The 17,678-nt window shown below is 34.2% G+C and overlaps 1 protein-coding gene across 1 annotated transcript in view; it reads right to left on the bottom strand.

The window, feature by feature from the left end:
* Positions 1-5,169: 5,169 nt before the first annotated feature.
* Positions 5,170-17,678, bottom strand: part of DCK (deoxycytidine kinase) — a 33,530-nt gene continuing 21,021 nt past the window's right edge. Inside the window, exons 4-8 of the mRNA XM_037148631.2 lie at positions 12,586-12,779; positions 11,503-11,650; positions 10,006-10,121; positions 9,183-9,273; positions 5,170-7,521 (exon numbers count right to left, since the gene is read on the bottom strand). Coding sequence (XP_037004526.1) covers positions 7,495-7,521; positions 9,183-9,273; positions 10,006-10,121; positions 11,503-11,650; positions 12,586-12,779 — 576 coding nt within the window. The 3' untranslated portion in view covers positions 5,170-7,494. The remainder of the gene's footprint in view (positions 7,522-9,182; positions 9,274-10,005; positions 10,122-11,502; positions 11,651-12,585; positions 12,780-17,678) is intronic.

Genomic DNA, 17,678 nt, shown 5'->3' with positions numbered 1-17,678 from the left:
TCCATACACTGCACAAATCTGGTTTGTTTTTTTTTTTGCATTTCAGTTGCATTTTTACTTTTCCTGAAATAATAAAACACAATACACTGAAAATGTTGCATATTTTCTTCCACCTTCAATATTAAAATGGCTGCACAAAAACTCACTAAATTTTGATGTTTTTTTTAAATGCACACTGATATGACAGCTGTCACGATACAATCTAATAACATTGTTTCAAATGAAGTCAGACAACTCAGCGCTACTGGAACCATTATATAGAAAAAGACATAACAGACTTTTTGGCCAACCTCATACTACCCCCTAAAAACAATTTGTTATTATTCAACCTAAAGCTAGAGAAGCAGCTGGAAGTTATATAGCAGACTTTCTTGTAGTAAAATAATTCCAAAAGCACTGCTCTTTTTGATTGCCTATACCTAATCCAATGGCTCATTTTCTCCCACTCCCCACGTCTACACACATCAATCTCATCAAAGTATTTATTAATCAATTAATGCCTTTGCTCTGGCAATGAAAAAGACCTCTTATCAGCTCCTATCTTTTTCCAACCAGTCACCATCAAAATAATAATGCTTGGATTATAGCCAGAGCAGAGGAAACAGTCAAGTATATAATGACCTCATGTGGCAAAGGAGTAGAACTACTGATTTAACTATGAAATAATCAGGGGCTTAAACTTGTTATCAAATTATTTCCATATTATGTCTTTAAATGGGCATTAAATACTGCCTAGAGTTAAGGATGAAAAGAAAAATGACCTCAGACATGAACAAAAAGTGGAGGTAAAAAATAGAGCCATTTACTTACTAAAATAAAAGAAACCCCATGCTAGAGACAAAATATTTGGGTTCTTGTTTCAGTTTTAATTTTGGTAGTTTCTTGAAAAATCCCTTAGCCTCTCATATCTATGAAATGGTGGTAATTTTTTTTTACCATAGCCTTTTAAGGCTAAAAGATGGCTCTAATGAATGTTCTATCTTGTATTTATGACACTTTTATCCCATTTATGGTATTTATAATTCTATGACTAAAACATTGTAAACCTCATCATAAATACTGAACAAAAAACTGAAGTATTTTTACCTAGTTTGTCTTCCAATTGTCACCTGTTAATTCTAGTGCAATGGACATTGGTTGGTATATTACCTGTTTTATTCTAGACATGGAATTAAAACTGAATTCATTCAAAGCATAGCCATGTTGGTAATGAAACTCTTTGAAGACAGTCTTTTCTATTACAGTTTAAGTTAAATATTTTGTATGAGTTTCAGGTGGAGGATAGTCTTAAGTCTTAAAATACTTCATATTTATCTATTTGAAATCTGATAAAAACAGAACTGGATACGAATTCCTTGTGAAATCCCCGAACCAAGCCCAAATCTTCATTGATAGAAATATCCTGAGAACATCAATGTCATATTAAGTATTGTAACTCATTAAACATAGTTATAGAGCTGCAACCTCAACATTCTAAAAAAAACGTAGGAGAAAAAAAGGAGTAAAACTGAGTCAAAGTCAAATTACATACACATCCTTCACTTAATGTGTCTGTAACTTATTCCTGAAATCACGCTACAAAGTAGAAGGCTCTGGATGAAAATCTTTTCTGTTAAGTCTAATAAGGTATATTATATGAGATTCCAAGGTCCCCCCAAGTGTCAACTGACTACAAACAAGTTTATAGGCAATAAACACTATAATTGTCCATGAAATATACTGCAAAGGTTTACTGTACTTGCCAAGGGGGAGAACTTGGATTGCAATTTGATGGAGGAGAGGAATAAAGGAATCATTCTTTGGAAGGTAAATTCCGCTTTCTGAATCATATCCTCCAGCCAGTGTTCTAGCCATTTGGATACTAATGGTTATCTTGCATTTAAACTGCACTTAACATTAAATTATAAACACAAATACCTTTCAGGAACTCCCAAACACATAGAAATGACATCTGTCCATATCAGACTAGAGCCCCAGAAGATGCAACATTGTCAATCTAAACAATTGGATGTACAATTCAAATGTGTTTAAAATGATAATCTCTGTGAAGAAACTGTCAAGTAAGTGAATTTTGTCTAAGATGGTCATATTTATACTGTTTTTTATTGCATACTTGTTTAATGTACTTTAGAGTAAGAAGTCTTTATACCCAAGGAGAAAAAAGGATGATTTTTCTGAAAAATAATGTAACTTTTCAAAAACTGTTATGGCAAAAAGTTATTAACTGAACAGTTTTTATTGGGAAAGCCAGTATTTAACATTTAGGACATTACTGATCTCAGTACTAATACATTTTGTAATTAATGATAACATCCCAAGGCACTACAGAGTAAGGAAAATAATGAATTATATCAAAGTTGTTTCTACTTTTCAATATTTTTCTAACTGAAGATAAGAAAAAATAATTTCATTTTACACATAAATTCTTAAAAAAAAAAAAGAAACCTTATTAGGATAGCTTCAAAAGCCCCACTGTATTGCTAAACCTAAGAGCTCATGCTCTAGCAAACACAAATTTATCCAACTTCAAGACTTAGTATATAGAAATCTACAGCAATCAAGATACTAGGATATTGACAAAAGAACAAACAAATAGATCAGTAGAACAGAACAGAGCCACAAAAAGACCAACAGTCCACTGATGTTCAACAAAGGAGCAAAATCAATACAATGAGGGAGAGACCGTCTTTTTAACAAATGGTGCTGGAACAAATGGACATCCACATACAAAACGAGCCTAGACACAGACCTTTCACCCTTCACAAAAAGTTAACTAAAAATGGACTATGGGTGTAAAGCTAAAACACATAATTATAAAACTTCTAGAAAATAACTTAGGAGAAAACCTGTATGACCTTAGATATGGCATTTTAGATACAACACAATGAACAATCTATAAAAGAAACTGATAAGCTGGACTTCACAAAAATTTAAAACTTCTGCTCTGCAAAAAACAATGTCAACAGGAGATAAACCACAGACTGGGAAAAAAATATTTGTAAAAGGTCCACGTAATAAAGGACTGTTGTCTAAGATAGTCAAAGAAGTTTTAAAACTCAGTAAGAAAATGAACCTGATTAAAAAATGACAACAGACTGACCTTAAGGCTCCTCACCAAAGATACACAGGTAGCAAATAAGCATATGAAAAGGTGATTATTATATGTCATTATGGAATTGCAAAGTAAAGTGAGTTACAAACACATACCTATTAAGAATGGAACTGGTCCAAACCACTGACACCACCAAATGTCGGTTGGGACGTGAAGGAACAGGAACTGTCATTTACTGTTGGTAGGGCGGCAAAACGGTATGACCATTTTGGGAGAGTTTCTTAGAAACCTAAACATACTCTTAACATATGACCCAGCAACGGCACTCCTGGGTATTTACCCAAATGAACTGAAAACCTACATTCACACAAAAACTTGCACACAGATGTTTATAGCAGCTTTATTCATAATTACCAAAACCTGGAAGCAACCACTTGTCCTTCAGTAGCTGTGTATAAACAGTGGTACATTTAGACAACGAGCTATTATTTAGCACTAAAAAGAAATGAGCTATCAAGCCATGAAAAGACTGAGAGGAAAACTAAATATAAATTCCTAAGTGAAAAAAGCCTATCTGGAAAGTCTACATACTACTCAACTATATGACACTCTAGAAAAGGCAACCACGGAGACAGTAAGATTAGTGGTTGCCAGGTCGGGGTGGGGGGACGGTCAAAGCACAATGCACGAAGGATTTTTTAGGGCAGTAAAACAATGTGGTGGATACATGTCTTTACTCATCAAAACCCATAGAATGAACAGTGAGTAAACCCCAGTGTAAATGACGGACTGACTGAGTGATGTGTCAGTGTAGGTTCAATGAATGCAACACACGCACCACTCCAGTGGGGATGTCCAGAGTGCAGGAGGCTGTGCCAGGGCAGGGGCAGAGACTATATGGAAACTCTACTTTCCACTTAATTGTACTTCATATGAGTCTAAAACTGCAATAAACAACACAGATTGAACATAAAATGCATTGTAAACATGTCTAAATAAAATCTATTAAAAGTTTTTAAAAGGAGAAATAAGATTGGTAAAATCCAAAAGGCCCATAGTTTAGTTGATAGTGTACCAAAGCCAATTTCTTAGTCTTGACAACACACTGGGGTAAGTAAGGGGGTATCTGGGTGATGGGTGTGCTGGAGCTCTAAAAATCTGGCAACTTTTTGTGAGTCAGAAACTATTTCAAAATGTTTTTTTTTTTATTTTAAAAGGAAAGATAAGATTTGTCAAATGTAGAAGGCTATTTTTAATCAGAATTTATAAATACCTTAAATAACTAATCAAGCATTTTTCTGGCAGTAAGATTTACATTACCATGTAAAAAACTTTGGTTTTCCTTGTCCTAAAAATTTGACCGACCAAATTTCTAGGGTGCTCAGTATACAGGGCTCTAAGTTTTAGGCACAGAAGATGAGAAATTCTGAATGAGGAAATAAGTCTAACACGATTAACTTCTTAGGAGAGCAAACTATAAAAAGTAGTGCATATACTTTAGTGGAAGATGATCTGATATGGAAAATAGAATCCAAGAAGTAATGCAGACCACTAAGCTCAATACTCTCATGCCTATCTAACGGGACAGCTTTTGAGTCATGACAAATACATTTCTTTAAGCTTCTTTCCAATTCCACAAATTTCATAAGTCCTAAATATTTTAAAGGTTACCAAAACCTCTGAATTGTCCCAACTTAAAGTAGAATCAATGTAGCCCTCAGTGTGCCTCAGCGGGTTGAGTGCCAGCCTGCAAACCAAAGTGTCGCTGCTTTGATTCCCAATCAGGGCATATGCCTGGGTGGTGGGCTAGGTCCCTGGAAGAGGGCGTGTGAGAGGCAACCACGCATTGATTTTTTCATCCCCTCTTTCTCCCCGCCTTCACCTCTAAAAATAAAATCTTTTAAAAGAGAGAGAATCAAACTGTAATTGAACAAAATAATTTAAAAAAATAGAATCAATGTAATTTATATAAACCATTGTCAGATTTTATACTTATATTTTTTCAAAGTAGAATTTTTATGTAAAAAGATAATTATTTTAATGTGTAGCTCCATTACAGGTCATCAGACTTATATTTATTTATTTATTTATTTATTTATTTAAAAAGATTTTATTTATTTAGTTTTAGAGAAAGGGCAAGGGATGGAGAAAGAGAAACACTGATGTGAGAAAGAAACATCGATCAGTTGCCTCTCGTACACACACCAACCAGAAACAGAACTGCAACCCAGACGTGTGCCCAGACCAGGAATTGACCTGGAGACCTTTCACTTTGCAGAACAACACTCCACAGAGCCACAGCAGTCAAGGCTATACTTATTTATTAACCAAATGTTTAATTTAGTAACCAAATTGATTTTGTTTACTAAACAAAAAACATATAGAATGAGAGTTTTAAATATGGTGATTACAGATTTGAAATGCAGTTTCCCTTTCAAAGTTCAGTACATCTAGATTGTTTAACCCACTAAATTATCTCAAGAAGCAAAAGATAACATTTTTAAATAGGAAATAACAGTTTCAAAGTAAAAGTGACTCTTCTCATTTCAAAAAAAGAATTTTTCTAAAATGTCAAGTAGAAACAGAAAGACATAGAAAAAAACACTTCATGCTTTAAACTAAACAAACTTGAAAAAATCCGTAATGATACAAAGAACTAAAATGAATCCATGCAGTTTTAAAAATTGTTAACTATTTTATTCTTTTTCTTCTTTATTTCCTAATATATATTAAAATGATAATGCTTTCAAGATATATAACATACAAAGCAAGATCATTTTTATCAGTAAATTATCTTAAAGGAGTAGAAATAAAACTTAAGGTGTAACCCTACAGAGAAGCAAAGCCAACTGTGAAGTGAAGATTAATCACAATGTTCTCAAAGTAGAAGTGTGAGACTTTAAAATAGCAGGCTGCCTAGTTCAGACAGTAGAGAAACCAGGAGGAGGCAGGAAATAACAGGTGGGACTAAGCAAGCTAAACTGCTAAGAAGGTAATCTACCTTGTCTTCAGTTTCTCTTTGACTTCTTACAAAGTATAAAGGTAATGAAAGAAGATATTTATTCCCAGTGCAGAGTCATTAAGAGTAAAATGGAGAAGCTCATCCCTTACTATGTCCCACTAATGTTTTACCTATAAAAATGAAAAGAAATGCAGGGAAAACTATTTCCGCCTCAAATGATTTAAAGACAATCATAGTTTAAACCAATCTTTAAACTATAACAGTACTATTTCCTCATTAAAAAAAGGTCTGAAAAGGAAGCAAGTAGTTAGCTACTTTAAGCTCTATATAAATTAAATCATTTACTCACATAATAATCTTCACTTATCTTTTAAGTATAAAAACATTTCCTCTTTAATCATCCAAAATACCATGCAAAAAGATGAAGTGTCACTCACAGCACAGATGTATCCATTACAAATGGGAACAAAACCTAACTTGCTGCTCTAGGAATGTATTATAGACACACTAATAAATATCAGTGAATCTATTAAATACTAAACGTGGTCTTATCTTCCACATAAATTGAGGTAGAATGGACCACAGTGGATCAAAAGTACTTACAACTTCTCAATTCTTTTTCTTGAGATTCCTTAAATTCCACTTTCAGCTTTTTGCACTAATTCACATAGACACATTACCATTTTCCATGTAACATTAAAGTTTTCCAGTTAAGAAATCAAGTTAAGGAACTGGTCAACAGTGAGATGAGAAACACCAGGAAAAAAGCCAACCTGCTAAGGAGGATAACAAAGGGGAAAGACAGAAGGATCCTGTGTCCTTTATGATACAGTTTGGCCACTATAATGATTCTAGAACCATCTACTTCCAGACTTGCCATGAATGATAACTAAATGTCCTTTGAGGTTTTTTTTTGACTTGTCACAATATTTAATTATCCATTTGGTCATTCACAAAAATTCTCAATGGTAATTGGTGGCTGTTGCTGTAATATTATATTGTCCATACTTCTTTTTTAAATTTTTTATTATTATTATTATTACAGTTGTCCCGATCTTCCCCCCTTTGCCATCCTCCATTGAGTCCACCCCACATTCCCACAGTCAATCCCCATACTTGTCCATGTCCATGGGTCATTGGAACATGTTCTCTGTCTAATCCCTTCCCCTTCTTTCCACCATTATCCCCTCATCTGCCCTCTGGCCCCTGTCAGTCTGTTCCATGTTTCCACGCCTCTGGTTCTGTTTTACTCATTAGTTATTTTGTTCCTTAGATTCCTCTTAAGGAAGAAGAAAGAAGAGGGAAGATGGAAGAGGGGGGAAGAGGGAAGAGAGAAGAGAAAACTGGTCATAAAATTTTATATAGGATTCATGAAAAAAGTTTTTTTCTTGGGACAAAAATGGTTAAAAACTTGGGTTTTCAAAGTCACATAAGGCTGAAGTATCTGGAGTCATTTCACTGCCTGTAGTCTTCAGCAAGATCACAAAGTACTCAAAAATTCTTTGACCTGAAGGAAGGAAAAATATATTAATATAATTATTTGACTAATTTGAGATATCTAATATTAATTTTCACTTAAAAGTATGTAATAATTGAAGACCCTCAACCACCACAAAGACATAGCATTTACTTTCAAAAGATGTATTAATACTTTAGTAGTAAAACTGAATGACCTAAAATGTAATTATAAGAGTCATTAAATTAAGCCTAAGATTGATACAGTTTTTATAACAGCCATAATCTCTAATTTTATAATTTTTAATTCTATAATCGCTACTTTTATCTCTTTATAATACCACAGACCACTGATATGTGTAGCTTTAACACTGATAACATTAATAATTGCAATGGTTTAACAGTTTAAACAACTCTGAAGGTTCAGACACATAACAGATTTGTAATTTTTCTTTTTTTGCAACACCTCTCCTCCCCCCCCAGTTAATTTTCTGCAATTTTTCTGAAGCACAAATTTAAATCTTGTGTATACTCTGTAATGTTAATGTAAGAGGAAAGGTCATTTAAGCAGTGATAATCTATCCAACTAAACAACATCACAGCAACAAGATTCTGTTCTCTACATATTCTGGACTACCCAGCAATTCTGCTGGACAGACGATTACTGCTGTGTACAAATACCTAAAGAAGAAAGCCAACTGCTACCATTATTAATGAAAATAAAACTAGATAATACAAAAATAATGATTCTTAGCCAAAAACAAACATTAAGATAAAAATTTAAAAAGTGGTTTTATAGCTTTATTTAGTTGAAATGATGGTTGGCTGTTATTTTAATAGTATCATTTAAGTGAATTCTAGTCTATATTTTTAACATCCTTTTTAGCAACAAAGAGGTCACTAGAATTGTCCAGATAGACTCCTTATGAATGTAAAGTACCTACTACAATATATAGCAGACATTTTGCAGCAGGAACAAAGAAAACTCAAATTTATCTCAAAACTAAACAAACAAGAAAAGTGTAGCTTCTTCCGATCTTGGATTCCTAAGTTAATTAATATGAATATAGGGATATTTGGTATATAATTCCCATTTCACCATTCTCTCTCAAGCATTTATCAACAGGTTCTCTTCCAGTCATTTTATTGATACAGTCACCACTCACTCAATAGAATATCCCAAATACGTGGGGGATAGATGAACTCTGATTAAGACAATGACTCAACGATTAGACAATTATAATTCATCATTGACAAGGCCCCAAATAGATTTCAAAAGTAAAAATTCTTTTATCTCAAGACTTCAGCTAATATAAAAATGGATGGGATCCATATCCTAGAATTTCAAATATCCTCCATATCAAATTTAGCTGAAAACAGTAAACAATTAGTTTATTATTAAAATGTCTAAAGATTGGTGTATAGGAAAGAGGGAAAGAAAAGGAAAAAGCAGAGAAGCAGGTGAGCAAGAACTTTTATGATATTCCTGTATCACATGTAAAAGAGCTAAAGAATTAATAAGCTCCTTATTTTAGCTAAGGCCACAAAGCTAGATTTTCAAGTTAGGATTTGATTCTAAATCCCTTTAAAGTTCTTAACTGTCCCTTAATGTAACTTTATGTAACCTTTTCTGTTAGAAATCATTTTTTTCAAAATTTACAACACTTTTTTAGACATAACAAAGATTAGTTTACAGTCTTTACATAAATATACCTCTTCAACCAGACTGTCATGCTTGTCTTTAAAGTCTTCATTAACATCCAGTGTTAAGATAGGCACTTCCTGTAGATAATCAAAGTTGGTTCTGTTTAAACAGAGATGAACAACACAATTAGAAAAAGCAATATATACGAGAAACACTAAAAACTCGTATCACTGAAAAATCCATCACTATTACTGTACAAGTACTTCATCTGACAGCCCCTTCATTCTCACCTAGATTTACTTACACATCTAAAAATCTCAGGTATAAAATACATAAAGCTAGGCACTGTGACATGTAATACTACTCAAAAACTAAACTCATACCATAAAGTAGGAAGAATGTTTGCATTTTAATGCTGAGAAAATGGAAGTTCAAGGAGGTCACTCTGAGACTCAGAGACTGTCCAAGGTCACACATAAGTAAGACTGGATTTTAACCAAAAACTGACTAGTGACAAAGTCCGCTGACTTTTAACAGCTATGCTATACTACCTCCCAAGTCTAGATCTAAGAGACAACTTTGAAATACCGGATCTTAAAACACTCTCTGAAAAATAGACCTAAATAATATACATAGATATATTTCCTACTTTATTACTTAATGTGAAATTCCATGTATTGTGCTGTCATTAATAGTAGAGGAGATCAGCTACAAAATCTTTAAGAAAATGGATCTCAATTGCAATAGAAGAATCAAAATCTACACCTAATTTTGACACAGCCTACGATAGTAATAAATAAATTGATTGAAAATAAAAAATGTACACCTTGTACATTTTAAATTAAAATTTGATAATGGCATTTAAAACAATTAGTAAATAAGAAGTCTTACTTTAGTGTCCTATGCAGGAGCCAGCTTTCATGCTTATAGTGAAGCTTCTCTAAATATTCAAGAGGAATGTCTTGCTCTTCATTTCTTCCCCGTAAATATATTCTGCTCAAGCATTTCTAAAAGTAAGCAATAAGATGAGGGGGACAATTATTCCTTTCTGATGCCATTAGAATTCTCTTCTCTAAATGTCTCTTTAGTCACATGAGCCAAAATCTTTATTCCTTCTAGAAAGTGGAAGTAGTTGCTGTTCCCCTCCCAGTACTTTTCACACCATTTACTGGCTCTAAATAATACAGTACTTTCAAAAATAAGTATATAAATTTCTGGCATCCATATTAGAAGTATACTGTCTAAAAAGAGTTTGGTAAAAATTTAAAAAGTTCAGCATAAATCTGGGCTTCTATTTTAAATTCTCTTTTCAAATAATTAAATGATCCTCTAATCAAAATATATCAAAAAATTAATGAAATAAAAGTTTTGTATTAGGCTTTAAGATACTGACTATAAATGTTCCCAACAATGAAATCATTAGTATTCTTTATATTTTTCTATATTTGCATTTACTATTTTCATAATTAAAACTTCTTTTCTAAAATAAAAGCAAATTTCAAAATTATTACTGTTAAATTCTGGTTTACTTGATATTAGAACAAAATCATCCCTTGAACTCAGAAACCTAGATTCTTTGAAAACTCAGCTTCAACATATTACAACCTTCTTTCAGGCTATAAGTCATAATATTTACATTCATAAAAACCTACTTGTCAGAGAAATAGAAATAAAAAACAGAGAAAAATGGGAATGCAAGTGCCAAAACCACAAAGTTCTTAATAACTGTGAGCTCTCATTTAGATGAGTTTTATGAAAGGCATCCACTTGGTCTTGCTGGATTCATTACATATTGGCCTATCTAAACAATAGCTATGTCACGACCTATCATGAAAACGCACATTTTCAAGCAAGCTCCCTTGACTAAAAACGGCAAGAGTCCACTAAGTCTTTTCTCTTTTGTAGCTGCTACTATCAATTCCAAGCCCAAACCCTGAAAGACATGCTCCATCAACTATGCCATTCATTCAGCAAATATTTACTGAGCTCCTACTGTGTACTCAAGCCTTATCCGAGGCACTGGATATTCAACAGTAATTAAATACCCAAAGTTAACCTCATGAAGCCTATATTCTAGAAGCTGCTTGAGCAAGTTTCTTAATACATATCTTAATCTAGATGTCTCTTACTGACCCTGCAAAAGTTAAAAAATAATAAACAGAACAGAGGAAGAACAGAAAAGGACCTAAACAAACAACTTGCTAAATCTGGGCTTTCAGTTTGCTGAGAAAATAGAATGCTTCTATCTACACTATTGTGAGTTTCTAATTTGGAAGTGGGAAGCTAGAGGTGGGGAATGAGCTTCAACTAAATTGCCTTAACTGCATTACACTGAAAAGATTTCTAAATATTACTTTATATTTTCAAAGGGACAAACATTTGCCTGACCTCTGGAGTGGCTCGAAGATAAATGATTCCATCCAGTTCAAGGCTTTGGCCAAACTGGTTATTCATCCAGTCATGCCAGTCTTGATAAATTGTCCACTCCGTTTCATTCATACAATCAGACTCATACAAATTAGATGCAAAAATATACCTGAAAGAGAGCTTACATCAACACAAAAATTCTTTCCAAAAAGCACAGAGAAACAGAAAAGACAAAATAGATCTACTAAATGGAGTGTTGGATAATGTTTTGGACAGCAGAAAAAACAATAGCCTATCTGCAACTACAGGAAGTGATGTTCTTGGCCAGTGGTTCTCAAAAATGTGGTGTAAGGACCCCGGGTAGACCCCAAGACTCTTCCAAGGGTTCTGTGAGAGGCCAGATCACTTTATATACTATACTTCAACCAAAAAAATATATTAAAGAGATTGAATATAAAAGCATTAATGAGAACTCAGCTGTCTTCTATTAAATCAGGCATTAAGAGATTCAGATATAGCAGATATTAAACCAGATATAAAAACATGAAATGATGCTATTCTCACTAATTTTTTATTTTGAAAATATAATTTTCACTAATATGTTATTTATGCTTACATGTAATGGGTTTATTATCGTTAATTTTAAGTAATTTTTTCTATTTTTCTATCTTAATTTATAATAAAATAAATATGAATAAGCCACCAAGTTCTTTGGGCTCCTCAATAATTATTAAGAATGAAAGGGGCCCTGAGAACCTCTGCTCTGAGCTAACTCTAGAGGTTAAAAAAATCCTTGCAGAAGCAGGGTAATTCCAAGACCCCCTGAGAGATTTTTTTAAATCTCTTTGCTGCAGATGAGTCTAGAATATAGATTTAGATTTAACCAGAGCAGATGAGAATTTTAAGGTTAGAGAAAAAAATTTCTATGCAAATTGGAATGAGATGGCCCCCATACAGCACCAAACTGCTAAAAGGATTAAATGTCATTTTCCATCTCAAATCCCCAACTCAGCCTCTCTGATTATTTGAGTCCCAGAAAACAGAAAAAAATCCCAGTCTTAAACCAAGGTTCCAAACTAGTAAGTACAAGTCACTTATATATACCTGTCACTATATACAGATCGCTCAAAATAAACTACAGGTTTCTCCACGTCTTTGAGCTTGCCGTTCAGAGCAGCAAGCTGAGCTCGTATTCGACTGAGGCAGGCATAAGACTGGAAGGTAAAAGACCATCGCTCGGGTTTCTCATACATCATCTGAAGCACATTCCCACCACTTTTCTGAGATGTTGTCAATTCCTATTTTGAATTTGAAAAAAGAAACAAAAAACAAAGTTAACAGTCAATAGGCTTAATTTCTTTAAAAGCTCAAAAAGAGAAGTTAGATAAATAAATGCATCATGATTAGCAAAATCAAAATGAGTCAGTCCTCTACTTCTTTCTCATTTCCACTGTATTTTTCAGGTTACCTGAGGCTTAGAAGAATTTGAAAAGCTAGCTTACCCACCAATTCCTTAGTTTTTTTCATAAGAAGTCACAAACAGCCTATGGCAGAATGTATTTGTCTGGCCCAAATTGGACTTATAAGAAATTTAAATTTGTTGTCAATATCTAAAAGCTAAATAATTTCATATAATATATCTGGATGTATATTTTCCTTTTAAAATGGAAAAAAACAAGCAATATACTGTGCCTGTATTTCCTCTTGGTAAACATCACCTATAGCAAAGTCACAGGTGCTTTCCAGTTCATAAGCACCACCATTCCCTGTTGAGACTCAAAAGCCTGATTTATTTGTTTAGATGCCCCTTTCAGTATTTGAATCTGTGACCCTAATCTTCTAATAAAACAGAATAGATCCTCACCAAATCTGATTCAATAATCATAATGTAAGAATCAGTATTTTCAGCATAAGAGAAAAATGTAAAATTAAAAATCTAGTAAATTCTCTGTAATCTCACATCTGAATTGGAAATAGCATCAAGAAATTATTAATTTTCATGATTTTTCTTTTTATTTTTATTAATTATTTTCCTTTCTACATAGTTTGCCTAGCTCTGTAAACTAAAAGGTCTACAGAAATAAACATAACATGACAACCCCGTAGAAATAACTGGAACTGCCATGCAGATTACAATCTCTAAGTATCATTTTCCACTAAATTAGGGTCACTGTATCTGATTCCAGGTCTGTGGAAGGAAATGTACAAAATGAGCTTAACACATATTGTTTTGGGAAACAAAGAAACTATTAAACATTACTGAGGTTGTGCCAAGAGCAAAAGAGCCAATGTGAAGGGGCTTTCGGTAGTTAAAACGTAGGGCACAGAAGGAATAACAAATGAGAGGCAAAAACCCATTAAGTTCATAATACTAAAGAAAACCAGAAAAAGGAAACAAACTCTCCAGTCATCTTTGAAAGTTGCTAGGGCACCAATTAATTATTCTGAAAATTTGTAGATGAAAAAATACACGCACGCACGTGTGTGTGTGTGTGTGTGTGTGTGTGTGTGTGTATACTCTCAAACATTTTACTCTGGCCATTTCTGTACAAATACTATTTCAGGTTAATGAAGTAATGAATGAAAATAAAATCTTCTTTACTGAAGAATCTCAACTAATAAATTCAGAAGACTTGAAAAAATATCTTTTGCAACATCTTAATGATATATTGGATTGGGGTGATAATTAGCAATGGATGCTAAAATCATTAGAGAAAACCTGATCGAAAGTTTTATAATGTGTAAATCAAGCTGAAGGATTGATCAATTTTAACATCACAAAAATATTCTCCAGATGGAACTGAAAGAAAATATGCATTACCACCTAAGAAGTCTTACAAAAAGAGAACTGAAACTAAATCTAATCAAGTCTGTAAAGATTTAACTATAAATTTACAGGAAATACAGAGAATTGAGAAACATGTTAAATTATACCAAAGACACACTCAGCCAAAACCAGAATGAGGGGAATTGTACAAGGGCAAATGAACCAGTTTCTTTAATTAAAACTACAAAGAAAAAAAGAGGAAGAGGGAACAATAGGTTAAAACTTCAAAGACAAATTAACCAAATACAACTTGTGAACTTTGTCTAACTCATCAACAAATGTAAAAAAAATTATGAGACAATAGAGAAATAAGAACACAGACTGGATGTGATGATACAAAAGAATAATCTTTTAGATAGTTTTAAACAATCTTTATTGTTCTAGAGTTCTTTTTATTGAGCCTTTAATTTCTACAGATGAAGTAATGTATTACTGACAACAGAGGTTCTCAAAGTATAGTAAGGGAACCCCTAGGGCAGGGTGTCCAACCTGTGGCCCACAGGGCACAGTCAGCCCAGATGGCTGTGAATGTGGCCCCACACAAAATTTACTGTCTTAGTAAATTTACTTAAAACATTATGAGGTATTTTTTGTGATTATGTGTCACAATGTATTTAATGTGTGGTCTCTTCTTCTGCCAGGGTGGTACAGAAGTCAAAAGGTTGGACACCCCTGCCCTAGGGAGTCCCAGAGATCCTGGCAGGGAGTCTGCAAGCAAACAAAAACTACTTTTATAATAAGTATACCTTTTTCCATTCTCATTCTCTCATGAATGTATAGTCGTTTCCCATAAACTAACTACACGACACATATACTCCGGCAGTTCAAGTGCAAAAGTTAATTGGCATTGGCATTAAGCTAATTATTGATGAGAAAGGAGGAGCAAAGGGAGTTAGACATTGAGTTTAGTAAACTAAGGAACATAAGCCTGCTTGCTTGGCCAGGAAGCTACAGCTTCACACTGCAGGGCATCACAGTATTTTTCTGCCAACAAGATTAACTCCTCCCTTCCCCACTCCAGTTTAGGACTATTAAGGGGCACAGAGGGAGCTGCTGGACCAAAGAGGCCTGTCAGTCTAGCATAAAGAAATAAGGGATTGGTTAGGAGGCAAAGCCCTCCTCCAAGGTCTGTGAAAGTCTGGAAAGTTGACTGGTTCTTTTGAAAAAGGACCTGGTCTGTCTCACAGCCAAGCTAATATAATCCTAGGGGAATAAAGAAGCTCTCCCTCACTCAGAAACCCACGCTTGCCTGGTGAGCTCAAATGTTTTCCCTGTGGCTTTAGCAGCCACCTGGCAAGCAGCCATACAGACTCCGCCACCGGAGCAGACAGGAACAAGCTAAACTACCTGGATGACGATTGAGGTTACTCAGCAGTCACCTGCAGGCTCCAAAAGGACTAAACCAGCATGAGCACTCTTGCGCTCGCTGTCTCTTTCTTATGATCATCCCTCATCCCATGCACATGCATGGCCTCTCTCCATAGCCATGTGGCCCTAGCAGCCACAATGGCCCAGGGTTCTGCAGACCCCAAGTGGAGGCTCCAGGAGGGAACCCGAATACCACAGCACAGCAACGGGCTGCATTTGGAACGCTAGTTTAGCATTCACACATGCTAAACAAGGCAGATGCTGGTCTGAACTATAATTTAAAATGGAACAGAAACTCTGGACAATGGCTTTTGCTTTAGCCTTGCTGAGGACAAGATTGGATGTTTCCATGGCAAAACAGATGGAGATGGGACATTCGGAAGTCAGGTAGAGAACCCCCCTAATTTTACATCAATAAAGTGTACCATGAGCCCTGGCTGGTGTGGCTTAGTTGGTTGGAGCATCATCCAACCAACTGAAAGGTTGAGGATTCAGCTCCTAATCAGGGCACATGCCCAGGTTGTTGGTTCAAACCTCAGTCTGTGAGCATATGGGAAGCAACCAATCAATGCCTCTCTCATGCATCAATGTTTCTCTCTTCTTTCCTCTCTCTAAAAAAGGAATGAAAAAGTGTCCTCGAGTAAGGATAAAAAAGAAAAATTAAAATAAAGTTTACCACAAAAACTCGTGTCCTCATGTGTGGGTCTCAGGAAATTCTTTTTCTCAACATACCACAAGAACTTGTTTTCCACTAATAACAGAGGCAGGTATGAGAATTCAGCTTTTACTATTTAGTCAAACCTTAATACTTGCACAATAGAAAACAATGTTTTTTCACTAAATTTTTTGGTTTTGGAAAAGTTGTTTTTCATAAAAATGTTATTTGTATTAATATGCAATAGATTACTGTGATTTTTAAATGAATTAACTGACTGAAAAACTTCAAAGTTTCAAGTTCAATTTCTAATGTAGTAAATATTGATAGATCTGACATAGAAGCTCTTTGGTTCCTCGATAACAAAAAAAACATATATAAGTTGTTTAGTTAAGAAACTTTACCTTTTAAATGGTGCTATCTTGTGTCTTAAAATAATTAAGAGCTCACAAAATTTATCTAGTCAATAAGTGGTTTTACCTCCTAAAAACATGACATATACAGTATCTGCTTCAAATATCTTTATTACAGAAGTATAATATAGTTACATATTCTGATAAATGATTTAGAAAAATACCCAATTAAATCCCTAACTTAAAGTACTGTATTGGCCAATAAGTCCCTTTAGTTTTTTCCATAAAATAAAAAACACATTTTTCATTTTCACCAATAATTTGATTGATTTGGACATTTTGAGTATGTCCACTTTCTTCCATGTGGTATAACATTGATTGTTCTAAATTAATGTCCAAATTTGATCACTATCAACTTCAATTCGTCTACCTGAACAAGGAGCATCACGCAGAGAGAAATCTCCAGCACAAAACTTCGCAATGCACTTTGGACACGTTCATAATATGCCAAAAATGTTGTATATTTCCTTTCACCTTCAATATCAAAATGGCTGCACAAAAACTCACCAATTTTGCCTTGGCTGGTGTGGCTCAAAGGACTGAGTACTGGCTGACAAACCTAAGGGTCACCGGTTCGATTCCCAGTAAGGGCACATGCCTGGGTTTGGGGCCAGGTCCCCAGTAGGGGGTGCATGAGAGGCAACCACACATTGATGTTTCTCTCCTTCTTTTTCCTTCCCTTCCTCTCTCTCTAAAGATAAATAAAATCTTTAAAAAATTTTTAATTCACCAATTTTGATGTTTTTTTAATTGCATGCTGAGATGACAACTGTCACAATACAATCTTACAAAATTGTTTCAAATGAAGTTAAAGACAACTAAGTCCTACTACAGCCATCTTACAGAAAAAAAAAAAACAAAGAAACAAATTTTTGGCCATCCCAATATTGTAAAAGTGGAACCTAATCAATATAATCAGTGAATTTTTAAAATA

Source organism: Artibeus jamaicensis, unplaced genomic scaffold (assembly GCF_021234435.1).
Source record: "Artibeus jamaicensis isolate MK-2021 breed Jamaican fruit bat unplaced genomic scaffold, CSHL_Jam_final scaffold_1031, whole genome shotgun sequence".
In the NCBI taxonomy this organism is placed as follows: domain Eukaryota; kingdom Metazoa; phylum Chordata; class Mammalia; order Chiroptera; family Phyllostomidae; genus Artibeus; species Artibeus jamaicensis.
Note: the sequence above shows the minus strand (reverse complement) of the source record. Positions and strands in the feature narration are given on the sequence as shown.